This window comes from Paramormyrops kingsleyae, chromosome 4 (assembly GCF_048594095.1).
Source record: "Paramormyrops kingsleyae isolate MSU_618 chromosome 4, PKINGS_0.4, whole genome shotgun sequence".
NCBI classification, from domain to species: domain Eukaryota; kingdom Metazoa; phylum Chordata; class Actinopteri; order Osteoglossiformes; family Mormyridae; genus Paramormyrops; species Paramormyrops kingsleyae.
In genome coordinates, this window is record NC_132800.1 from 37560848 (window position 1) to 37587593 (window position 26746).

Here is a 26746-nt window from a genome sequence, read left to right on the forward strand (position 1 = left end):
GCCATCTCTCCCCCAGGTAAACGCAAACGCCCAGCCGTCTATATGATGTAACACAAGTTGTAACTCATCTGACCAGACCACCTTCTTCCATCGCTCCATGGTCCAGTTCTGATGCCTACTGTAGGTCCATTTGGTGGCGGACCGGGGTCAGCATGGATACTCTGACCGGTCTGCAGCTACATAGCCCAATACGCAGCAACCTGAGATGCACTTTGTGTTCCGACACCTTTCTATCATAACCAGCATTAACTTTTTCAGTAATCTGTGTTACAGTTGCTCTCCTGTGGGATCGGACCAGACAGGCTAGCCTTCGCTCCCCATACTCATCAGGGAGCCTTGGCTCCCTCACCGGTTCACTGTATCGCCCTCACTGGACTACTTGGTAGACACTATCCACTGGATACCAGGAACACCACACAAGACCTGCCGTCTTGGAGATGCAGTCGTCTAGCCACTGCAATTTGGCCCTTGTCAAAGTCACTCAAATCCATACTCTTGCCATTTATCCTGACCGTTCATCTTGGCTAATATACAGTCGGTTGAAAAAGTATTTGACCCCCTCTGGAAAGCCACCGTATTTCCATCTTACATCATTACAACCTTACATTACAACTTTTATTTGTCTTTGTACATGTTTTGAAACAATTAGAGCTCGGTGAATTAAACAAATGCAAACTGACAGTCATGTTTTGACAGTCACATGACACACAGTCAGTACTTGGTAGTAGCACCAAGTATGGTCAATGCTTGAAATCACTTTGGACAGCCATCTACAAGCTTAGCACATCTGGATGGAGGCAATTTTACCCATTTTTCCTTGCAGAACTGCTCCAACTGGGCCAAGTTTGAAGGTTTTTGTTTGTGAACTGCAATTTTGAGATCACACCGCAAATTTTCAATCGAAATCAGATCCGGACTCTGGCTAGGCCGCTGCAAAACCTGGATCTTCTTTTTGTCAAACCATGCTTTGGTTACTTTTGCACAGTGTTTCGGGTCATTGTCCTGCTGAAAGAGGAAGCGTCGTCCGAGTCCCAATTTGACGGGTGACGTTTGAAGGTTTTCTTCCAAAATCTGGATATACTTCTTACTATCCGTTCTTTATTCAATACGGACAAGGGACCCAGTGGCTGCCCTAGAGAAGCAGCCCCAAATAATGACGCTCCCCCACCATGCTTTATGGTAGGTATGGTGTTTGCCGGATCATTGGCAGTCCCTTCCATCCGCCAGACTAACGTCTTTGTGTCGAGGCCAAAAAGTTCAGTTTTGGTTTCATCACACCAAAGTACATGACTCCAGAATGCAGGACTCTTGTCCATATGTCTATTAGTGAATTCTAAACAAGTTTTCAGATGACATTTCTTTAGTAGTGGCTTTTTTCTGGCAACTCTGCAATACAGCCCCTCTCTGTGCAAAGCCTTCGATATTGTGGTTTTGTGCACATCCACCCCAGCTGCAGATACTGAGCTTTGCAGGTCATTGAGAGTCACCATAGGATTTGCTTTTCTCTGACTAGTTTCCTTGACGTTTCCTTTGTTATTTTAACAGGGCGGCCTGACCTAAGTTGGTTCGCTGTGCTTCCAGTTGTCTTCCGCTTTCCTATGGTGGCCTTCACAGTGGACACACTGACGCTAAGGAGCTTGGAGATCTTCTGGGCACCACTGTCATCTCTAAACTCCTTAATCACAGTGGTTCTCAAGGCCTTAGAAAGTTCCCCCGTCTTAATTTTTTGTCAGTTTCTGAGGTTTCTCCAAATACGCCACTTGTACTAATTTCTCAGTTGTATGTTCTTAAGAACTGGCCTAAACAATCACTTCTGGACCAGTCAACAAGTTAGACTATTAATTGATTGTTTATTTACACCTGTTTTCATTAACCTCATTGTATTGTTAACAAGCATACAGTCTCCAAGCTATTAGGGGTCGAATGCTTATTCATCAGCAGATTTTACTGATATATTGTTTATCGTCGTCGCATAATTTGATTTTCAGGATTTTTTTGTGAAAATTTATTGTCCAAGAGGCGCTTATTTATATGTAACAGTACGAAACTAAAGATGCATTTTCAAAGAAAAAATATTACAGGAAAATTTATCTAGGGGGTCGAATACTCACTAGGGGTCGAAAACCCACTGTATAGTGGCATCCCTGACAGATGCCAATGTAATCAATGTTATTCACTTCACCAGTCAGTAGTTTTAATGTTATGGCCGATCGGAAGGCGTTCACAGGCAATTCTAATATATACCAGCAGGTGGCACCATGTCCATACTTTCCACCTTCAAACAGAAGAAAGTGATGTTTTGTTGTGGGGGATAGCCACTCAGTCAGAGTCATGATAGTTCTCATGTGCTGTTTTAGGAGACGGGGGGGGGGGGGCTGGACCTCGCATTCCAGTCAGACGGTACCCCTGTGTCGTATAAGACAGGTTGTATATGGGGCTGCGGCAGGGGTCCACTCCGTTAGCTAAACAGCAGGCAGCATGAAATGCAGAACTTTCCAGAAGGCTATTCAGAGAAGGTATTCAGCCCCGGGGTACAGGATGGGAGAGTCAGGACGCCACATCATGGCCGGCGTCCGGGCTACGTCATTACAGTGTGGAAAAGCCACGGCCACCCGCTCACCGCTGCCCCCGCTGGCCGTCCGTCCGTCCCGTCACGCCCACATTTGTGTCGCATTTTCACTCTCGGATGCTCGTCGCTTGCACGGCGTGCTGGGGGCAGCGGGGTCACTAAATCACACAAGCATGGGGGGGGCAGCGGCCCCCCCACGGCGACTGTTTATCAGTGCATAGCCGTCCCACAGATTAATCTCCGTCCGTCTGAGGGAGAAGCCAAGTAGGGAAAAGGGTGATGAGGCGACGCACAGGCAGGCCAGCCGGGCCGGTGGCTGATGTGTTTACATGAGGCTGGGCGCGTGCGGCTGCCGGGCCTTTTAGAGAGCGCAGGCCGGCAGGGCAAGCTGGACCCCCTCAGCCGGGAGCCGGACCCGTTTATATGCAAGGTCATTCATCCTGAAATTGGCTAGTCACTCAGACATGGAGTTCCCAACCTTTTGTTGATCACCTACGGCAGGGCCAGCGCTAACTACAGGGGCCCCCAACATTATTATCTTTATTTTAGGGCCCCAATAATGATTTTGGCCCAGTGGTCCTCACCCCCTTAAATCCGAGCCTTGTCACCAGCCTTGTTTGGAGTGTTGGATGAGATGAAGAGATGAACCATAATTTTATGTTACCGTCATCATATTCCTGGCTGAAAGATGATTTTGTCCCCCCCCCCCTTTTCTACATTACCAGTGTTTTTGTTGTTGTCATTTCTATGCGGGTTTCAAGGTATATAATTCATTTTTGAAAGTTAACCAACCCCTCTGCAAAACTGGCCACTGGGAAAGCCTGAAACGGACCGTCAACAGTGACAACGCAGGCTGGCCGACCCGTCAAACCGGGAGGCGAACGCGAACCGGCCCCGCAGAGAAGCCCCGATTCAGCAGTTCTTCCCGAGAGGTGGGGGTTGTCGCAATTTCTCTTCACGAAGACGCTGGAATGCGGTCGCTTCACCTAACGCACCCCATAGATGTCAGGAAGGGGGGGTTGGGTAATTAATGCGTCCCACTTAATTTAAGCGATGAGGAGGCCGAACGTTTCCCTGGCAGTGACATCGCAGTGGAGGACCTCACTGGGTAACGTGCTAGCAGGCCGGACCGCAATCCGCCAGTCCGGCAGTCATTGACGGCTCAATACCGATCGTTTGTCTAGCAATACTCTCCCATCATGCTGCAGGGTCCCTTCTAGCTCAAAGCCGCTCACAGACTTATTTGGTGTGGGCTTGAGTACTAGGGATGGTGCGGGAATACGTCCAACGCCTTATTTTAATTGGAGCAGAAAGACACAGGGCGCTCAATATAGCCCCCGAGGGGCCTGACGCGATCCCTTCGGAGAAACGCCACCTGTCGTGAGCTCACCGTTTCCGCCGCCATGCCGAGCCGGGAAATGCGTTTCTCCGGCTATTTTTGCAACCGAAGCATCGACTTAAACCGTCAGTGATTTTAGGGAATTGCTAAGCCCAAGCAGCCACGGACAGGAGAGACATTCTCCAAATGCCTTCCACGTCCCAGCATTAAATACACCTGCCCCCCTTTAACCCGCCCGGCGACCCGGCTGAGGACACTCTCCTGGAATTTTGGGGCCCCTCCCCCTCAGGCAGTATTTCAGCCTGGAATAGCCCATGACGGAGTTGGCTGCCCTACTGTACGCGACTCGCCCACGGATTGGGTTACACCTCCCCGCTAGGCTTCCCCTCAGCACTCCGCTCAGCATTAATTTTCCTGTCCCCCCACAACCTTCTTCATTACTAAACATGGCCTTCAATCAGCCAATCGCAGCATGCTGCTGGGAGGGGGCGGGACTTTGTGGACCGCACCCCCTTAGGACTCCATGAGGCCTGGGGAATCTCTCCATGTCCTGGGACACATCAGGAAAGGGGGGGGGGGGGGGTGTAGTTTCACTGCATGGGTCTGAGCCCAGACGCTGACTGTCACGGGGGGGCGGAGCCTCTGCTGACATGTGACTTGCAGCTCCTGCCATTTGTGCCGAAGTTCACAGCTTCCAAACTGCTGACGGGGACGGCTGCTGCAGCCGAAGCTCGTCACGGTTTCCCCCTCCAATGCCGCCACTGGACGGCCGATCCATCCAACACCGCCCCCCTTCTCCCCAAACCCGCCATGTGTGAGTGTCACACCAGTAAGGGAGTCGAGCCTGGGACAGTGGGGTACACAGCACTCCTGCCACCACCACCCCCGACACCCTAAATAAACACGATACCACTGCAGACATGCATCTGCCCCAAATAAGCTGGGAGGCAGGACCTGCGGGCATGGCTGGGGGGGCAGGAATTGAGGGGGATTTAAGTTTAGGGTCTCCCAGCTGAGTCAGGAAATTGTGTCCCTCTGAAGAGAAATCTCTAGGAAGCTAAAAAACAAAATAAGAAACACACAACGTGTATACATAGAGTATAAATAGTTTACTATACACTATGACAGTTCATGGGTACATGGCTGGGGTACATTCTGGTCGAGATCCCAGTCCATTTCTCTCTCTCTCTCTCTCTCTCTCTCTCTCTCACACACACACACACACACACACAGAGCATGGGCCAAATAAACTAACTGCGTGGCTTTGGACCACAGGAGTGACACAGGAGTTACACAGGAGTTACACGGGGAACACATGCTCCAACACTCCACACACACACAAAGGCAGCAGAATTCAAACCCCCAAACCCGAAAGACTAAGGCGAAAGGTGTCGGTATGTTGACTGTCTAAAGGCCCAGTCTGTGCTGCTGAGGTCCAGTGGGTCAGAACAGACAGCAGAACATCCCAGTGGGGGAGCTTCACCTGAAAATCCATCCCGGCCGCTGTGACCGGCATCTTCGGCAAACGCGAGGTGTCACCACACTGACGGGGCAACAGTGCTCAGCGAACAGATGATCCCACTGTCATTCAGACACAAAGGTATGATAATGCACTCCCCCCCCCCACCCCCCAGCACTCCTGGGGGCAGGACTGACGCTCAGAGAGTTGGCAATCAATACAAACCCTGTTTTGTTTAACACATTTGACAGAAGTGTGTCGTTTACATAAACCACAATGGATGACAGACAGCTGAGCAAACAGACCATAAATCCAGCAGTAAATCGACCGTTAACGTTTCAAATGGAGACTCATTTGGTTTAAATGAGTCAGTTATGCCGAGTGAATAATAACGTTTGCGCTCGACACATAGCACTGCTTACACCAGTGGTCAGTAGATATTACCCTCACAGGCTCACGGACACCGCACACCTGCTCCCTCTCACCTGGGCTTACCACTGTAATATTGTGGCCAGAGCAAGTGTGAATCTCAGTTCCAAGAATGCATAGACCATACTTGTGGTCTTGGCAAGACCGGTCTTGCCAGCTTGCCTTCCAAGAACGAACTCGTGGCGCAATGAATCATGGGAGTGGTCTCGTTCAACAAGGATGCAACTGATGTATCCCTGAGATTTGGGGCGGAGCAAGACCAACATCTGGGGATTTATACCTTCCTCGTGTACTTTTGTCCTTAGTATTGGGACTGGGCTTCGGCAATGGAAGTTGACATAAAACGGGTACACAAGAACACAAGCATGGTCAAGTACACAGAGATTCACCACAAGTCAGGCCGACCTCCCGTCACACCGGACACCGAACAACTGGACCAACCCATACCTGGTGTCTGTTATGACACCAGCTACAACCCGGACATCACATTCGTGAAGCCGATCCCCCAAGTTCCACGGCAGGCATGGAACCGCCCAACTTTATACCATAAATCCAGCCCCCGACCTGTAGACAGATGGCAATGCACCCAGCTACGTTTCCGTCGGACCCCGGAGAAGGTCTCTTTGTTTCTGTGAAACAAACCGTGTAAAAGTCCCTTGCAGCTCCAAGGCTTGGGATTGTGTCACGGTTATTGTGAAGTCAGAGCACGTAATTAGTCTCTGGATTTATGGCTTACGGACCAAAATACACCAGTCGACGCGGCCTTCAGGGTCATAAGCCCAAATCAGACTCCCAGATCACTCTCTGAGACAATGCGGGCAAAGCACTGCTTCCCAGACTCCTGAAAGACTCTGATCTTGCATGGGCCAGTCTCTCTCTCTCTCTCTCTCGCTCAGGTTGTATAAACGGGGGGGAAGCAGTAAACCTGCAGAGGCCAGGGGCAATGCAAAGGCAGACAGATGGGGAGGGCGGCCACCCCCCCTCCAGTGCCGGCCAAGGGGCTGCACAACTGTCCTGTTTCCCCAGCTAATCCCTCGGGGATGAGGCCCTGCCCCCCCAAAACCCACCTGTCCTCATCCATCCAGGCAACGATCACATTCCAAAGAGCCCCCCAACCCGAAGCCCCCACATTTTATGGATCGGTATGGCCACGCCCTTCTCAGCAGTGAGCCGGGACCTGAAATGTAGAATGATTGAAAGGTATTCGATCTGGTGACAAGCATTCTTGCACATTCAAGGCAGAGATACGGACATGCAGATTCCCCCATGCTAAGTGAGGAACAGGTCTGAGCGTAAATAAAGGGCTCACACAGGGTTCGAACACAAACTGCAGGTACGCAGTGCAGCATGAGTCATGGTCTAAAGAAACCAGGAAAAGACCCCAAAGAGATGAGCAGCCAGACAGAAAACAATACAGAACTGGTGCGGGGGGGGGGGGGGGGGGAGGGGGTCAAAGCAAATAGTCTGAAAGACTATTGACAACAGCTGATGAGTGGCAGCCTGACACACGGCATCATGGGAAAAAGGGGCAGGTCAGCTGATAGGAATCTGTGCCACCAAAGGATGCAGTTGCAACAAATAGTTAGACGTTTTGGAGAACCTCTGCCAACATGCTGCTGGACATATTCAACACGGGGAGTCTGCAAGGGCAAGACTGCTGCTGTTTATTAAAAAGCTATTTTGTAATTGAAAAATTCAACACAGTACAAAAAGCCTGATGAAATAATTGGATAATTAAGATGACACAGTGTTATACCACCCAAGTAGCCTTATGCAGAAAGCAGTAAACATCTCTGCTCATTAAAAAAACGAAAGGTAGTTTCACACGCAATATAATGAAGATAAAGCACTACGGAAAGTGTATAAACCTCCCTGCAGTTCTGTGCAGCTCTGCCATACCTGTTTTTTTTCCCGTAACTACCTTCATGTAACGCCTATAAAGCGATACTGACATTAACACTCACGCATTACTGACGTTTTTAAGCGCTGACCTTTGGCCTACAAATTAACCAGGGCGCCATTCATGATGAAGGGCGAAGCATTTTCAACAGCAGGGGGCGCAATCGCATCGTTTTCTCTCATTGTCCTCTTTTAAATGAAGGACACCGGAGCTTTGAAATTAGACCAGAATTTCACAATCGAAATGAAGGCTGATTAACAGGTTTTATACAACAGAAATAAATGAGCTGCACTGGCCGTACTTCGCATACAGTCGTCTGAATAGTTAATTTTTTTTTCAAGCCAAAAGAGAGTGTCTATATTAGCGTCTAGTTTGAGAACAATATCCAAGTAATTATTCATATATACTATTTTCATCAGCACATTGTTTCGTATAAAATAAATGAAACTCCGTATTATTTTTGATCCACACGTGAGCAGTCCTGAGGTTAACAATATAAAACGCACAGTGTTGTCTAAAGACATTGCCGACTAATATATAATCGTCTAAATGGGCAGTGGGCTGTGCGCTGCTCCGGTATCACGGTTCACCTTCACAACAAAGGCGTCCTTGACTGACATCTCAGTGCGGGACGGCAGAGTGCCGGTAAGGAGCGTTCATTGGTGCTGATGCTCTCAGTGTTTGTAAGGTAAAATAAAGGTTCATTCTTAGGCGTAAACGCATGGCTGTTACGTGAAACGATGCAAAAAACAATAACACTAGAATAACAATACACCGTAGTGGTCACTGGAGGCGGTTATAACTTTTAAGTTCGGGAAAATATGCATTTAAATTTCTGTATGTGTGCTTCGGGGACGTGGCGTGCGGAGCAGCATTTCGGCATCTATATATTAGCGCCGGTGGCGCCACTTATACTGCAGCAGATACTCCACACTACTACAACAGCCGGTCCCGATCCGCGAAAAGCTACTACAGCCCCGCCCCGCATCGCAGAGGAACAGTCCGTGCGCCGCCGGAGCTAGTGCCCGCTCTCTGGTTGCCCAGCTCCAACTTCCCGCAACCATCGGAGTATCGCGGCCGAGCGCCGTTCCGTAGGGAGCTGAAGAAGCATCGCCGACGGGCGAAATTCTGGCGATGAATGGGGGGGGGGTTGTGTTATTTGGAACTGTAATCCTGTCGGTCTGCAATGGCGGGAAACTGGCGGAGTGATATAGAGGGGCGGGGCCTCTGGCAATAGTTTAATCTCGGACGGAGAGGCGGGCGCTCACACTCGCGATGCGTGCGGCTGCTGTTCTGTGTTACCGCCGCTCTTTGGATTAACACGCTTGTTTGTAAATAGTGACACTGCGCTCCCCTCATTGCGGACGGGAAGATTTAAACACTTGGACAGCTGCTCACACGGTAAGGACACGGTGAACCGCGGGGATACCGAGTAACGGGGGGCGGCGGTCCGGTTCCAGCCGCTATCCACGACCTGTCAGCTGGCTTTTCCCGAGACTTGTTTCTCTGTTCCCGGCTCACGCCTCCCTGCGCGGAGATCCGCCGGTGCACTCCTTCGCCGCCACGTTAAAGGGGCTCCGGGCATTGGTGTGTTAAATTGCGTGTCTCGGCCGGCATTGAGAAGTCCCCTGGTGCGATCGCCCCCGGCTGACCTCTGGTTCCCTCCTCGCACACAGGCAGCCCACAATGCCACTGACGTCCAGCATGGCTAGTCGGAATTACGATTACGACTACGACTCTATCCAGCCGTACTTCTTTGATGACGAGGAGGACTTCTACCAACAACAGCCGGGCCAGCTGCAGCCGCCGGCGCCTAGCGAGGACATCTGGAAGAAATTCGAGCTGCTACCCACGCCGCCCCTGTCTCCGAGCCGGCGCTCCTCCCTGAACGGCCCGCTGCCCTCCAAGGCTGACCAGCTGGAGATGGTCACAGAGTTACTCGGCGACGACGTGGTCAGCCAGAGCTTCATCTGCAACGCCGATTACTCGCAGTCTTTCCGCAAGTACATCATCATTCAGGACTGCATGTGGAGCGGCTTTTCGGCCGCCGCCAAGCTGGAGAAGGTGGTGTCCGAGCGGCTGGCGTCTCTGCAGGCGGTACGCAGGGAGCCCCCAGCCGCTGAGCCCGTGCTGCCGGAGCTGAACGCCTCGGCTACCGAGTGCATCGACCCGTCGGTCGTGTTTCCCTACGCGATGACTGAGTGCGGCAAGACCGGCAAGGTGACCCCGTCCCCGGCGCTACCCCTGCTCCTAGACACGCCGCCCAACAGCTGCAGCAGCAGCGACAGCGACTCGGGTAGGTGAAGCGCCGTGTCCCGAAGTGAGTTTTTGCCGGTTGCGTAAACCTCCCTCGCTCTCCCTCCCCTTAACCTCCGGGGCATGGCTTATTGCCGCAATGTGTGTAGAGGGTGTAGTAAATGCATGCCTGCCCGCCAAACTAACTCTGCATCTCGCCTCAATGCAGAAGATGATGATGATGAAGATGATGATGATGATGATGATGATGATGACGACGATGATGGTGATGAGGAAGATGAGGACGAAGAGGAAATCGACGTCGTTACTGTAGAAAAGAGGAAGAACGTGAGGAGGTCAGAGGTGCACAGGACGGGCGCCCCTGGCAGGCAGTCGCAGAGCCCCCTGGTCCTGAAACGGTGTCATGTTCCAATTCACCAGCACAACTACGCAGCCTCTCCTTCTGCCCGCAGCGAGCAGCCCGCTATCAAGCGGATAAAGTTCGAAGGTGGGGGAGGGGGAGGAGGAATAGGGGGAGGTGGCGGCAGCAGGGTGTTAAAACCAATCAACCGCAAATGCCCAAGCCCCCGGACATCAGACACGGAGGACAACGATAAGAGAAGGACTCACAATGTTCTAGAGAGGCAGCGGAGGAACGAGCTGAAATTGAGCTTCTTCGCCCTGAGAGACGAGATTCCCGAGGTGGCCAATAACGAGCGAGCCGCCAAGGTGGTCATCCTGAAAAAGGCCACGGAGTGCATCTACAGCATGCAGACGGACGAACGGCGCCTCCTGCAGCACAAGGAAGAGCAGCGCAGACGGGGGGAGCGGTTGAGACACAGGCTGGAACAGCTGAGAGACTGTCACACGTAGGGTCAGCCGAGGACAGGGACACTAAGACTGCCGGCATCCACATGTCTACTCTGTGTACTGCATGCAAATGTGTAAATTGGCAGTCCACCACACAACCTCGGTCGCGAGCCAGTCTGGCTTTCACCGTGAACTGCCTCCATTGAATAGTTAAATTTAAGTCCTTATGTTTATTGAAGACTGATTTACAGTCGATTCTTACTATCTTTTTTTATGTGATTTAATATTTGTTGATGTTTTATGTGCAGATTTATAAATTTGGTTATTTTACAATTTGCTATAATGTTTTTTTTGCAATCAAATACAATACTTTATGAACACTGTTGCTCTTGTTACTGCGTTTTCCACATGACCTTGAATTTCTCTGACGTCCTTGTACGGGGCTTAAACGGTACCTTTTAATCAGCCAGTCTCACCCACGTTCAGGGCCTCCCCCTCCCCTTTGTCTGCTTTCTATTAAAACTGCTCAAGGGTTCAGTCTCATGGTTTACAGTTAAATCTTGCTCCCCCTGTGCTGGGGGGTGCTTTAGGTTGTTAGAGGGCCCTGCTACATATTTGTGTAAAGTGCCGCTTCTGGTACTTACCTGTGGAAATTGGTTCTGCGCCTCAAATCATTTATGGCACTTTTTAAGTCCTGTGGGAACTGAGACTGGAATCTGAGCTGCACCTTTTGCTGTCAGCTGGCCCACGCCCTAATTACTCTCCTCTTAAGCTGCACCACCTCCAGGTGTCTCAGTAGGTCCAGGGTGAGTTCGGCGGGGGGGGGGGGGTCGTCATAGCTCATGTCTACCACACGGTTTTGCTTCCTCTCGTATCGAGCAAGTCCGCGAATGTTTGCTATATGTACCATCTCTGTGCAAGCACAGGCACGAGTCGCTGCGGCGCCGCACAGCAGCAAGGTGAGTTTACTCTGTCAGCTGGGACGCCTCAGTCGCCGTAACTGCGCTGGCCTTGCCGGGGGAGCCGTTTAGCCGCACGCAGTCAATCTCCCTCTGGCAGCATTTGCCCTAAGAGGCAAATAATTTATAAGGCAATGAATTTATGAGGCAAATTAAATATTTCGCTAACACCTTTAACAGACGGAAGAGAGCCTGCCTTCGTTGTCCCTTAAGGTGGAAACGGAGGAAGTTCATTTAGATTAAGCTAATTGGATAATGGCTCATTTTAGTTTCCTTTTTATTAAAAAGGGGATTTGGGTGAGTATGGTTTTACTGGAGTGGGGGACACATTGTGTAAAGTCAACAAGGTTTAGTTATGTATTCTAAGAAAAAAGCCTGTCAATAATCCCTTTATATTCAGGACATGTGACATGTGGCAGGGTGGGTATGACACTGGCAGCTGGGTGTGTGAGTGCTGTAAGAACCCCCCCCCCCCCCCCCCCCCCCCACATCAGCCCAGAGTGGGAGACAGCAAACTCACTACCTACAGTCCCAGATCACTCACACAAAGAAGGGCTCCATGGGGGGGCAGGAGGGATGCATACCAAAGGAGGGGTGGTGTGGGGTTGTACACTGGTGTGGGTTTATATAACACGTGCTGGATTGGGGGTTCACATCTCTCTCTCTCACACACACACACACACACACACACACGCATACACACAACGTCAGCACCTTGCCCCCCCCCCAACCACGCAGGGCACTCCGTGACGTCACGTACTGTACCCAAGCGCACGCGGAGCGCTCGGAGGAGCGCTTGCTTGTCGGAACACATGGGCAGGCGGTCGGGCATGAGTGCTGCTATTGCCCCATCGGAGGGCATTTCCACTTGGAATAATCGGCACATTTCCACGCGTGAAGCGGCGCGCCGGTAAGACTTTGGGAAACATGCATATGTCTTTCTGTCCAGCGCCTCCATGGACGCTCGGATTGTTTTTCTGAAGAAGATGATGCAAAATACAGACGGGAGCAAGCTAAGCTGTACTTTGCCGTCGCTGCTGATCACGCTGCTGCTTATAATATGTACATTTCGATTTAATATTTCTAAATGAAGATCGGAATATGCTTTCAGTTGTTGGAAGTAGGCTATATGCTCTATACTCCAAACGAAGGGAGATGCAGGTTTCAAGATCATTCATTCTGAGGAATGTACAAAAAACTCTATTTTAAAAATTATATATATTAAAAAAACGATAAACATGATTTGCAGTGTTTAAAGGACGGCTGAGTTGAGACTGACGCGTTTTGTCGCAAACGCTTTTGCGATTGCGTGGTTCCAGCCTTCTCCTCCCCCAGGTAGCTGTCATGAGCTTTACTGCTTCCTTTAACCATAAAGTTACTGATCTTTGCTTTATTCAGTATTTGCTGAGAAAGTCCTCTTACTGTACAGCCACCTTAGGTCTCGTGTTCCTTTTTGTTCGTTTTGTGTGATTGAAAAAGCATTTCATTTAATCATGTCTGTGTCCGGGGCTGTATGGTTCTATTTATCTTTCAGTAAATCCATCTTACTTTTCGGGATTTTTAAATTGCGTTTTAATCGACCAATAAATCAATCTCTCCTTGAGCCGTTATGGCCTCAATGGTGTATTTAACGCAGAAGTCACTGCTGCTGTAGCGTAGCCTTGAATACTGCCAGTGACAGGCGACATTTTTGGGGACGGTTTAGCTTCATTTCTTCTGTCATCGATGCTCATCCAGCGAGACAGCCGGCTTGGTGTTTTTGTTACCGTTTGCTTATGGACAGGGACATCGGAGTCTCAGAGGGGCCTGGACACCCAGGCAGATTCAGGGGGCTGAGCCCTTGAATATGTGAAATTATGTGTAAAATTGATGGGGCAAAGTGATATTTTGTAAGGGAGAGCAGAATTTCTAGGTATGCCCCAGCTTATGGGTGACTTTAGTGGCACTAGGTTTAATTGCAACCTGTCTGGCATTTTTGGTGGCAGGGCTTGAATGCAGGGCATGCAGCGTGCAGCATGCGCTGCTGCAGATTTTAAAGCATGAACCCAATCAGCACCTCCTCTGCTCCTTTCCGTCTCCTCAGTGTGCTGACGTCTGTCTGTCTCTCTATGTGTCCGTCTGTATTTTCCTTTTCGTTTCACAGTTTGTTAAATCTATCTCCTCTACAGGACCTAAATATCAGCCACCCGCCCCTTGCCGCCATCCCTGTGTCCCGCCACCCTGTTCACATCAGCAGGACAGCGCCTCCGTGGGGCACCCTGCTGTTACGGTCATCAGGGATAGCATGTCATGGTATAAAAATAGGCCGACGTCGAGAGAGCACGGGGCTCCGGGCGCCGGTCCCGCCGGCGCGTCAATCTGGCATCCGGGGGGGAACGACCTGACCCCTCCCTCCTCAGAGAGTGCATCCCCGTCAGGTTAACATCACGGCTTGCAGATGGAGGCGGGGCAGATCAGGACCCATATGGCAAGAGGCCCGCCCCCTGCCCAGTGGATCACGCACGTTCACGCCGAATCGAAGGTGTTAACAGGCCGAAAGCAGGTCATGTCCTGAAGTCAAAGTTCATCGGATTTGAATGGGAGCATCAAGGCTGCATTCGAGCAGCTCGTAGGAGTCTGCAACAGGGAGGGTCCCACATAACTGCAGGCTGACTCACACTATCACTTTTCTCTCTCCCACAGGTGCTCATGCACTTTCTGTCTCTCTTTCTGTCCGGATCACAGGAAGCCCATCCCTCGCCTTCCTGTACCCCCCTCCCCCCACCAGCTGCTTGACTATCTGCCTGACTGCCTGTGCTGTCCCACCACCTTGTACTGCCCACTGCCTCCCAAAGGAGGATAAACACTCCCGTGAGTTTCCTCTTCTCCCTGAGGGACCGTTTCCCTGTCACTGTCACCTCGAGCTCACTCTTACCTCGGGGACTCTGTAAAGTGCTTTGCGACGCTGCTCTTTGTTAAAAGTGCAATCTGAATAAAGTCGAATTGAGTTGAATCAGTCAGTCAGTGCCGTCGTCTGTGTTTGGCAAAGCAGCGGGAAGCTGAAGGATTCCCTCAGGTCGCTGCTCCTCTGATCTTCCTCGAGTTTTCGCTCCATGCGGTTCCTAGACGTCTGAGGAGAGCACGAGCGGTAGCGTGCATCTGCCTCACTCTTCTCCTCCGTCATCCTCGGTCATGCCAGGAGTGATGAAAGTCTTGCGTAACGGCGCTGGCAAAGTGGCACCTTAAGTTCACCTTGACCTCGGGTTCTGTTCCAGTCCCCTCCCCTTTCTCACGGTCCCGGCTGGATCTCATGTGATCAGACAGACAATCGGAGGAGCGTAGGAGGGATGGAAGCGGAATCCGGCACATGCACGGGCAGGAGCCTGGAATGCTCTGGCCCCATCACTAAATTCCCAGCTGAAGCGTCCTCGTCCTCCGGGTGTATGTGGCGTTTGTGAGAGGGGAGGGGTTTAGCTAGGCCAGATTCGGGCGGTTCGATGTAACTGGCCGATTCAACTGTCCCATTGGCTGTTTTCCGTTCCATGTGAAATTCTGTGCGCCGCTCTCACTTTCGGCACTTTTTTTTTTGCACCAAAGGAATGCGGCCGGCTCCGTCAGGTGGTTACCGGGAGCCGTCCCAAACATTCCCCAAGCGTTCTGCACGCTTGGCACGGAGCACGGGACCCGGAAAATACAGCTAGGACTGGAAAAAGCTACGATGACACAGACTGGGGGTTGTTCTGGGCCGGAACGCCGAGCGGACACACTGGGCGGCCACAGAGGGCGCCATTCAGGCCCCCGACACAGCAGCCTTTGTGGATTCAGTCTGCGTCTCCTCGCAGCATCTGGACAGGAGACCCATCGGCATCAGCTGAGGTTAAACTCGAAACACCAGGCCTCTTAAAAAGGGTCTGTTGGCCTCACTATACGGGACGTGGCGCAGACGGATTGACGTGTGATTTGCTTGGGTGTTTCTTTAATTTGATTTCCGTCGAGCTCTGGGTCGTTCTGCAGCGCGTCGCGATAACTCCTGCTGTAAGTGCTATTGCTGTGAAGGACTTTAAGAGGTGCCAATGCAACAAAATGAATTTCAGATTATCTGAGCCGTTAAAAAAGTATGTTTTTTTCTCAATAGCATGAGCCTGATAGCTTAGATGTCAGGGTGAAAACCTTGACAAGATCATTTGCGACTCCACTACATAGTTCACACTGTATTAACTTACTGGTAACTACTAGGCCATTACTAGGTTAATCGCAGTTGGCCACATCCACGACAGCCGTACGATGTTACCATGGTAATCCCGCAAAACCACCTTGGCCCACATCTCTCTGCCATTGCAGTATTGAACGTTTGAGGTCCCTGCTGTGGCTAGAGATCTTTCCTTGTAGAATCCCAGCCCGGGAGGAAATCCCTGTTCCTAGCCAGCTCTGTCTCACTCAGCCTCAGCACAAGCATGCTCTCTGGGTCTCCCATAAATACTTAATGGGTTTTTAATATCTTCTGGCTGATCTCCACCACGTCCGGTGCGTGGCCTGTGGCAGATGTCTCCGGAACAGTAGCACACTCTGCCGGGCCCCGCAGACACGTCCGAGGGTCACAGTCTGGTTCTCGAGCCACAGAGGACGCATCTGCAAAACTGTTCCCAAAGGTGGTTGAAACAGGAAAGACCCTAAAGACAGTCGCCTGCTGTCTACCGTGCTTTTTCTGAGCGACTTGTGTCATGGTACAATAGAGTACACAAGCGGAATATGAACTGTTAGATGGATCAGATGCAAAGTGGAGCCAGATCCCTGCGATGGTTTGGGGAGAATTCTCCAGTTTTCTTACTGTCCAAATGTTCTTCAGATGTTTGTCACATTTGCTGCACGGTGTCCACAGGATCAGCAGCGGGGTACAGTTTGGTCTGACAACTTTGCAATAGAATAAAAGATCCAGTATCTGATCCCAAACCCCCAGCACTCTCCCCTTTCCCCCCAGAGTGCTTTGCTGAACGTTTTTTTCGAATACCAACAAACTTTTTGTATCCTCACACGGGAGTCCGGACAGCTGGGGACGCAACGATCACCGGAGAAGCCGTGTTTTTGGCCTATAGTTGGGGGGGGGGGGCTGCCATTGACCCTGATGGACACAGCTTGTCATCACTTACCCTGCCCTCCCCTTCACAGATGAGATGGTTTCTAATAAGGTGTTAAAGCACCTCTCCTCATGATCAATCAGCCGCTGTCACCACGCAAGGTCCTTACCGCTGTCCACTGGCCAACTAATTAGTGTGCCAGTTGCAATGGAGGGGTGTTGGAGCCCTGCCAGACAGCCAAGTGTGTGGACTGGATGGACTGGGAGCACTGGGGGCCTGGGGGGGAGATAGGACCTTGGGGAGTGAGAGTGGTTGTCAGTGACGACAGGGTCTTCTGAACAAGAAAAGTCGTTGACGCACAAGAACTTGTTCCCTGTTTCCCGGCGGTTTGGAGCAGATGCTGTCGTAACCTGGCGGCCATGAGGTCTTCACTCTTATTAGCGACGAGGAGGCATCATCTCTCACAGCGCCCCCCGGAGGCCTGGCATGAACAACCCAGGGTACACATAAGAATTGGCCAATATACCGGCTCTAGGGAAATTCCTCAAGAGAGTTTTTCAGCATGAATCATGCAGCCGCGCAGAAGTCCGCAAATCTGACAATGAATGCCTTCAGAGTTTCCTTGCTTGAGAGATATAGTTCATGCCTGAGGAATGTAAAAGCTGGGACTTTGACTAACTGTGTGGATGGTCAGGTTCGTGTCCTACTGTCCGGAAATAGTGCAACAGTGACCACAGCTCCTGGGATTCAATAAAATACCAAAATTACTGGTCAAATTAGAGTGTAATGCTCCGTCTTTCTGAGAAGATCTTTGTCATAAGAGATGGTCAGGCAGACAACAGTCTTGGTGTTTCAGAGGCCACAGAGCATTATGAGTAATAAGATCTGTGCCTGTTGTTGGACTCACTACTTCTATAAAATGTGAGTGGCCAGTCTTATCCGCAAAGGGCCGATGTCTACGCAGGTTTTTGGTTTTTAGGTCAGCTGTTCAAACCCAGGTGTGAGGATTCTTCAGCCAATTAGTCCTCTAATTAGTAATCTAATTAGGACTAGCAGTGAAAATCTGCACACACAGTGGGCTTTCAGGGTAAGATTGGCCACCCCTGTTCTAAACAGACCTACTGTAAGCTAAAGTTTATAAGGATTTTATCACAAGTGGGTCTTCCATTAAATTCAGTGCTTTGCAGATTTATGAATCACTTCTACTGGGATAGGCGAGTCTTATAATGATGATAATTTTCCAGAAAAAGGGGAGATGCTGAATCTCCTTTTCTAGGGGAATGAATTCATTGTTTTCAAAGGCTGTTACAGATATGTGTGGTCATGCAAAACCGCTCGTCTGTGCTGCTTGGAAGCTGGATGTGAAACGTGCCTCTTGAGGTCTTTTCAGACCAGCCAGATGTTTCAAAGAACAAATGACTAATATTTCAAAGGACGTCCTACTGACTCCTAAAGAGATTAGTAATTCAACACCTGTCATTTTTTGGTTCCACTGTATCGTACAACATGCCAAGAAAATGGCGTATATACCTTCAGAGGGGTCTCTGGGGGACAGAGACAATGGTCGCTTTTTTTCCCAGGATAAATACGCCAAGTGTCAGCATGAGCGTCTTGCTTGAATCCTGAGCCGTCTGGACCTCAGACATTCTGAAAGCCAGCGAGGTCGAGCGGTGGAGACGCTGGGCCAGAGGTGTCCCGAACGACTCCTGACGGAATCCTTGACAGATTTGGACTTCATTAGCATTGAGTGTGTTTCTGTAGAGAAGATGTCCCCTCGTATTTTAATGATGCTGCTTTTAGGGGAACATTCTGCCCACAGCTGTCCGGAGACACTGGGAATGTGGTCACAGTCTCAGTGTTGGGAGGGAGGGGGTTTCCCCAGTGGTGATGACATTGGCTGGCCACCAGACCACCACCCCCCCCCCCCTCAGGCCATCATGAAACAAGCCTGGACAGACAAGTAACACCTCCAGATTAGAAGTGTGAAATTGGTAGGCTTGTCAGCTGGTTGGATTGTTCCGGATGGTTGCCTCTAGTGAGCAGATGTTACTGTTCTTCTCCATATAAAGCAAGTTAGTCCCTCTCAGCACATTGCTGAAGCACAAGCTAGTGGTGGGGGTGGAGGGGGGGAGGTTCTGCTGCTGGAGGAACGGGGGCAGCTCATGCTTTGAGTGATACTGGGACAGTCTTTGCCCTGGTTTCATTTGCTCCACGTGAGGGAGCTTGCCGGTTTCTGGACTGGCCCCCCACCCCGTGATTTTCCACAGCAACAGTGGGCAGGCTCCTATATTTACTCCGGCCTGGCCGTATCTCAGTCCCCTGTCCCACAGTTGCCCCCCACCCCGAGACGGAACTCGGACACCTGATGTGACCCAAATGTCAGAGGACCATGGGGCAGAGGGCCAGGCCTCTTCATGCCCCCTGCTGGCGAACCGCCACATGACAGAGAGTCTTGACAGCTTTAGTTGGGTATTCTGGGCTGGTGGATACTGGGCCATCGCCCTGGCCCCTCGAACCTGATGCCCATCTGTCTCCACTGATCAGCATGCCCCATAGTGACCACTTCACCCTGTGAGCACAGTGTCCTGCCCTCGTCACCCCTGCAGGGTCCCCCGTTCCTGGGATGCTTTTACGGCTTCTCAGCGTAAAGCGATAGCAGTCTGCTTAAAAAATACCCCCCCCCCCCCCCCGATTGCTGATTCATGCTCACCCCCCCACCCGACTGTGTGTAGTTCTGAAGCTGTTTCTGTATTCTGCTGGAAATCTGACAGAGATTTTGGGGGTCCTGAGACCTTTTGTCTCACATGGGGTGAGGTCTGTAGAGACCAGCCAGGTCAGAGGAACAGAACCTGCTGTCGGGACTGAGGTTCTGGCCCGATGAGGCCCCGGTGAGAACCGGAGGAGATTAACTGGCACATTTGGTGTGTGTTTAGGGCGGGGACTGCCCCCCCACCCACTGAGCACAGCAAGCTCTCTGTCATGGACACAGACGTGGGGGATGGGGGCTTGCAAGCCAGGCTCCTCCGGGATGCGTTTCAGGGTAGGCCGAGTGCTGGATGGCAGGGGGGGCATGCCGCAGTGATGCGGGCAGGAGGAGAGGTAGCAGGCTGATGAATGGCAGAATGTGAGGATGAGAGGATGGAGTGACAGGCGTCCTGCGTGTCCAGTCACTAAAGCCAGGCCTGTTTGTTCAGTGACTCCTGACCCGTCCCTGTAAATAAAGCAGGCTGCTGATGGAGCAAATAGTGACAGAAACTATCTACCAGAGTGTGTGTGTGTGTGGGGGAGGGGGTCTCTACACCTGTGCTGGAGTAAAGGGCACCATAACACTGTTAGACTGTTAGATTCATGTGCCCCTTCATCTTTACTGATTAGAATCCCTGATTAGATTATTAGAATCCCTCCCCCAGCACAGCATAATGGTATGAAGAAGTTCCGTTTCTTTATCACATCTCAATAAATCGTGCTTGTGCTCCATGGTGGACGTTCAGGGGCCCGTTCCCTGGGCCCCTGGGGTGCCAGACTTGACCAGCAGGACGCCGGACTTCCTCCTTAATTAGTAATGAGCACTGTGCGGAAGCGAGGAGCGACTCAGAGCACTCCATCCAAATGGCTTTGCTAATGGCCTTAAACCAATTAGGGAGGGGCGTTGTGGCATGGTGGGGGACCCTCACCCCCCACCAGAGAGGGACGAGGATCTGAGGGCTAAAAACACACACACACACACACACACATACGCTGCAGGTTTGCTGCTTCCTTGGCCTGTATTTTATTTTATTTTTTTGTGTAGACCTGGAGGAAGGCTCTGATTGGCTAGACCTGGTTTGACTGGAGGCGGGACTTACCCAGAGTGTGAAGACAAACGAGGCAGGCATGACACATGGCAGTTCTGGACAGAAGCTGTGTGTGCATAGGTAGTTCAAGGCTTCTGGCCTGGGAGGTGCAAGGTGACACTGTGGGGGAGGGGGGTAAATTTAGTGCGAAAGTTGGTGATCAAGCACAGACAATTATTACTTCATAATGGGGGCAGCACTCATTCTTTTGGGCAAAAAACTTCAGCCCAGGGGGTCCCATGCCCGAGGAGACTGATTCCTACATTTTCCTGTACCTGGAGAACAAACCAAAAAAATCATGAGTGTGTGAGCTGAACGGGTGTAGGGGAGGATGTTTGTAGTGTGATTAGACTGACACACACAGGGGAAAAACTGTTTGATAGGTGGGTGTGCCCTGAACAAACACACTCACACACACATACGCACACACACACACACACAAACACGCACACACACGGTCGTGTGATCATATCTATTTGGGGACTGCTCATTCATTTCTATGGGAAAAATGCTAATGCTAACTATGACAAGCTTAACCTCCACCCAGCCCTAACCATAACCATAAGTAACCAAACAAAATACAAGAGTTTGTGCATTTTCAGCTTTTTCATTGCAGACACGGATTTCTCCCATGGAGTTCTCCCATATGGGGACCAGGAAACTGCCTGGTCATTGCTTCCTGTTACACATTGTGTCCACGCTGGGAAGGCATGCGCCTGCATGACAGCAAATCCCGCCCTGGGGGGGGGCGGGGGGCGGGGGGCAAAGCTGCCACTCGATGGCCTCTGCACAGCTGGGCTGGGGAGGGACAGGACTCCTTTGTTATGCTGCAGTGCCTTGCAGGTTCCTGCTGTAACCGAAACACGTGGCAGAGAGTCGGTGTATGTAACCAAATTCTCTCCTCTGTGTTTCTCCCCAGAGTCAGAACACATGGGGGGGGGGGGGGGGAATGACCTGCTTTTTGTTCAGATGATAGCCCGATAGGGCCCACGTTTCAGCCTCCCCCATGAATGTACACGCCTGCCTTTCCCGAAACCGACTCAACGGAGGGGGGGGGGGCAGCCTGACCCTCGCTGTCAGCGGTCTCCACTGCAGAAAACAGGACACGGCAAGTCTCTCTCTGCTCCCACGGTTAGCTTAACCCCCGCCCATTAGCTTAACCCCCACGTTAGCTTAGCCCCCGCCCATTAGCTTAACCCCCACGGTTAGCTTAGCCCCCGCCCATTAGCTTAACCCCCACGGTTAGCTTAACACTCCCGGTTAGCTTAGGCCTCACCTATTAGTTTAGCCCCCGCCGGATAACTTTGCGCTTGCAGGTCAGCCAGGTCGCCAACTTTGGTCAGCTGGCCGGTGTGAGATTTTCAATTCAAGACAAGAATGCACACGCATTTACATGTATGTGACAGTTTCATTACCTTGTAAATATTCTATAGGGTTTGCAAACTACCCGACCGCTTTTGATGTAGCTAATTTTAGGTTTATAATGGAATAACATAGATTTGCCGTAAGATTTCCTTCGTGAGTGTGAGAGTCTGAAAGTGTGAGTGTCACGCCAGATGTGTGATAGCTGGCAGCCCTGAGTTAGCTTGGCTGTCGTCAGGTAGCATAGCACCCGCCGGTTAGCTTGGCCGTCGTCAGGTAGCATAGCACCCGCCGGTTAGCTTGGCCCTCGTCAGGTAGCATAGCACCCGCCGGTTAGCTTGGCCGTCGTCACGTAGCATAGCACCCGCCGGTTAGCTTGGCCGTCGTCAGGTACCATAGCACCCGGCGGTTAGCTTAGCCCCCAGGGAGCCCAGGAATTGCTCAGTTGGCGTCCGAAACTCGCATCGTAAATGAGGGAAGCAATCAACAAGAGCAGCGATACTCACAAACGTTCTGCTGAATTAATCAGCGATGATGCTTCCGCTCGGGCAGCACCCCAGCCCTCATACCTTCAAAAGGAGGTTGGGGTGTTGGGGCACAGTGCAGATGGAAATGTCTGGGACTCATCAGCAGTGCTGTCGGACCATTTGCTACCGCCCTTTGCCAGGCAGTGCCAACATTAAACAAACAGGCTAAACACCAGGCCATGATTGTTTGAATGTTCAGGATGGATGGGGGTGGGGGGGGGGTGCGGGTGTTCTTTTGTCTTCCGCTGTAAACACTGCCCCGTATCTTATAAACAGCACAGATGACGGTGTGGTGGGTCTTTAAGGTTTGGGAGTGAGAGTCAATTCCTGAACATGCCCCGGTGGAACGCAGAGCGGCCGGCGTGATCTGTGCTCCTCACAGCACCCTGGGTGATGCCAGTCCCACGGGCAGGGAATCGGTGAAGCGCAGCGTGTTTGTGAAAGCGTGCGCTCAGCAGCGAGCTGCCCGCAGGAGGCCTCCGCCTTAACAGGCTCCAGGCCCGTGACCCCCCCCCCCGAATCTCACGGTGGCACCGTATCAGAGAATGTGGTACCAGGATGAAATGTAATAACAGAGCCTATGAATATGGTGCCTATGAATAGCTGCTCTCACCTCCGGCGTCGAGGAGCGCAGTGGTGGCATCCTGCCATGCTGCCCCCGTTCACCTCCCCGTGGAGGAGGGAGGGCATGGGGTAGGACAAACGGGAGACGGGGATGAGTCCCAACGGCGCCACCCGCTGGCCGGTGCAGATGGCCACCGTTCCCTTTGCATTTTGCTGGTGCCTCTGCTCTGGTTCTGGGTGGCCCTGCGGCAGCATGATGAAGGTCAGGTCACACTCCAGGCCCCCTGGCTCTTTCAGCTTCCCAGCATGTTTGACTGCTGTGATAAGCAGGGCTCAGGTTGTAATGAGATGCACCTGGATGCCGTCTTCCTCTGGGAGAAAAATGAAAAACGACCACGTCCCTAAATTGATCTGTGCAATTTCACTCACCTAAAGGTAAATCTAACTATTTCAGCAGTACGCAGCTGAATCCAAACCGTACGATAGCGCCTGGCCTCCTGCTCACCACCCCCCTGGCAAAAATCTCAATGCCTCCCTTGCGATATTCTAATTCAGCAGGTAAGGATCTGTCCCGTGTCTGAAAGGTTGTGTGTTCGAATCCCTCGGCTGCTGCGGGGGCGGTGGATTCTAACTAACCCGAAGCTGATGTCTTTGTATTTATCTGCTAAGTAAACAGATGATAAACTCCTGTGGCTCCCTTCCTATGGAAAACGGGGGGAGATTAGGTGTGTTTCCCATTTCCCGAGGACGCTGCCCTCGCCGCCACGCTGCCCGTGTCCGTACGACGACGTCCTGCGATTCTTCAAACTTGGCCGGAGGCCATCGCCTGAGGGATTCAGGTCCCTCCTTTTTTTGTTCTGTGCCCCCGCGGTCGTTAACCCGTGTTCCTGTTACGCTGACCTCCCATACAATCCCGCTATAAAAATGCGATAAGCCCCCGGCGTTAATTAATCGAACGACGTGTTGTCGGGCGGTTTTTCGAAAACGAGGCCTACGTCAAGGTCATTGTATCCCGTGGGCTATTTCTGTCAGAATATTTGAGGCTGCCAGCCCCGGGGTGGGTGCTACAGAGTAGGCCTGGTATGGGGGGGGGGGGGGCTGCCAGACGTCATTTCTCTGATTATGTGCAGAATCTGTCCTAAAAATAGATCAGCCAAGCCCAGTGCGAGCTCAGCACGGAGAGAGGCTGAGTGCAGCATGGGGGGAGGGTCCGTGCTTCAGCTGGGGGGGGGGGGTCCCATGACCTTTCTGACGGCGACGGCAGCTTAGTTGGAAACATGGTGGGCCCCCAGCCCCCACCGCGGCTGCACTTTACTGGTAGCTGCGGGGTTTGTTCCATTGTTCTGGGACATGGAGACGTACCCCCACAGGACACTTTTGAAACTCTGGTGATGAGGACAGATTTTGGAGGAGCGCGATGCTGTTGTGACGGCAGGAACATGCTGGTACCCACGGTTTTAAGGAACGACGCCACCATCAGGCTAAACACAGCTTTCTTCTGCTACTCAACTCGACGCAGTATCAAGCCGCTGTCTCCCACCTCTGACATCACTCGGAACATTCCGCCGCGAGATGCCGTGAGCGCAGAGTGGCGGTCCCACAGGACTGTGCCTTCATCGTGTGTCGGCCGTAAGGCTCGAGGCTCTGCCCCCCCCCACCCCCCTGTTTACTCAGTGACAGTAAGTCAGAGGGAAAGTCATCCTGAGAACTTCCCTTCAATGATTAACCAATGAAACTCTATAATGATTCTGTCTAATGTAACTGTTACTCACAGCCTGGTTAGAAAAGTGAAAACAGGTCAGACAGGATGTCATAATGACAGCGTCATCACACTTTCAATCAATCCATCCATCCATCCACACTTTCATTTCATCCATCCATCTTCTCACCCCTTACCCTGGTCAGGGTCGTGGGGGCTGTGGTACCCCTTGGACAGCTTGCCAGTCTGTTCCTTCCATGGCTCTTTTTTCTTCTCTACAGCTTCAGAGCTTAAGTGGAGACTGTTAAAGCCTGCGGCCCTGTTTATATGAGGATCTGCTGTCTGCCGCGGAGGGCTATGTGGACCTGGCTGGGTGGGGTTTGCGGTCCTCGTTTATGGGGGGGGGGGGGGTTTGCATTCCAGTGGGACAGGACCCCACTCTGACGGTGGGCTTTGTTCCCACTCGCTCTGACGTCACGCCCCTGACCGTGTGAATTACAGAATTCCTCCACATCTTGCTCTTTAAACACTTAAACGGTTTCTCCGGTTTCCTGGCCGGGGGCCCGGAACACACTGTTAATGCCAAAGCGGAGGGGGGAGAAAGAATCAGTAAAGAGAGCAGTTTTAAGCAAATAAAGTCCGACTCCAGTATATCCAGAAAGAAGCCGGGCCCACAGACGCCTGCCTTGGTGGGGCCCGGCTCTGGTCATGGGGGGGCAGGGCGTTGACCAGGCTTAGCACATTTTTACCGTAAACAGACAGTAAGTCAGCTTTTGTTCCGGCCATTCCGGCCAACTTCCCTGGCAGCTGTCCGGCGGCTTGCTGTGTGTGACTCGGAAGGCCGTCACTACGTCAGTAATCTGTGGCTACGGATGTCACGCGCCGTGTATCACTGACCTCTGCTGTCATAATTTAGGGAAGATGGAATCCTGGATGAATACGGACAACAGCTCAGATTAAAGGGCGTCGTTTCTGCGTCAGAGTTTCCCCAAATGGGACTGGAACGTGTCTGGAACTGACCGGATGTGTGTGATAAGAACAGGAGGCATATCTACACAGTCTGGATCATTCTGGAGTCAGGAAGTCAAGTCATTCCTCACTCAAAACATTAAGCATTACAGCTGGAAACATTATTAGTCATTGGATGGTAGTTTACAGGGAAACCAGCTAGTTCAAAGCCTTGCATTTTAGTTCAGATTACCACCCTCCAACCCGAAGATGAATCCCTGTCAAAGCGTCACTTTATTACCAGCATGTGTGAAGATAACAGAATTATTTGTGATCCAAACCCAAACTCAAAAGTAGAGCAGATCAAGCCTCATTCTGGTGTTCAAGCCTCGCTACCCACTAGGGACATCCCAGAAAGGCACATGATGACCAGCTGTCCCCGGTCCTGACCCTCCCATCTGTCTGCCCCTGAACACAGGCATGGCCTCCCACAGCACAGGGTATCATCAGGGAGGGGGGGAGGGGGGATTCTGACAAATGGTTGTTGAAAATAAAACTTGTAAATGTGGCTCTTGGCCATAAGTGTGAATGACTTAAGTTGCTGTCACTGATGGAGCTCTGTAATGAGTACCACACACATTATTATCATCCATCCATCCATCTTTTAATCACATTATCCACCTGGGGGTTTGGAGCCCATCCTAGGCGACTCATGGGGGGGGGGGCACCCTGGGTAGGATGCCAGTCGATTGCTCTGAACACACACACACAGGCGCATGTGGGGACCACTCAATCATTTCTATGGGAAAAAATGCTAACGCTAACTATGACAACCTTAACCCCTACCCAGCCCTAACCATAACCATAAGTAACCAAGCAAAATACAAGAGTTTTTGCATTTTTAGTTTTTTCATTGTAGTCACAGCTTTTTATTAAATTGAGGAAACTGGTCCCCATAAGGGAATAAAACAGGCATTCATCATGTTGTGGGGACATTGTGGTATAGCTGCTCGCAAACACACACACACACACACACACACACACACACACACACACAAA

At 51.5% G+C, this 26746-nt stretch overlaps 2 protein-coding genes and 1 long non-coding RNA gene across 5 annotated transcripts in view; 2 read left to right on the forward strand and 1 right to left on the reverse strand.

The window, feature by feature from the left end:
* Window positions 1-25059, reverse strand: part of ankhb (ANKH inorganic pyrophosphate transport regulator b) — a 48023-nt gene extending 22964 nt beyond the window's left edge. Inside the window, exons 1-3 of the mRNA XM_072711268.1 lie at window positions 24937-25059; window positions 23090-23409; window positions 20600-20707 (exon numbers count right to left, since the gene is read on the reverse strand). The gene's annotated coding sequence lies outside the window, so the exon portion shown is untranslated. The remainder of the gene's footprint in view (window positions 1-20599; window positions 20708-23089; window positions 23410-24936) is intronic.
* Window positions 7836-11121, forward strand: mycb (MYC proto-oncogene, bHLH transcription factor b). Of its 2 annotated transcripts, none has more exons than XM_072711272.1 (3): window positions 7836-9097; window positions 9373-9992; window positions 10164-11121. In XM_072711272.1, exons 2-3 carry the CDS (start codon window positions 9383-9385, stop codon window positions 10802-10804), a joined length of 1251 nt encoding a protein of 416 aa, XP_072567373.1. In that variant the 5' UTR covers window positions 7836-9097; window positions 9373-9382; the 3' UTR covers window positions 10805-11121. The 2 variants fall into 2 exon arrangements, with proteins under 2 accessions (XP_072567373.1, XP_023671967.1); XM_023816199.2 differs by having other exon boundaries at window positions 7837-9097; window positions 10161-11121.
* LOC111846208 (uncharacterized) lies at window positions 12379-18593 on the forward strand. 2 transcript variants are annotated; one of them, XR_002838840.2, is made up of 2 exons: window positions 12379-13035; window positions 13869-18593. It is a non-coding gene; the product is annotated as an uncharacterized lncRNA (long non-coding RNA). The 2 variants fall into 2 exon arrangements; XR_002838839.2 differs by having other exon boundaries at window positions 12379-12610.
* Window positions 25060-26746: the final 1687 nt, after the last annotated feature.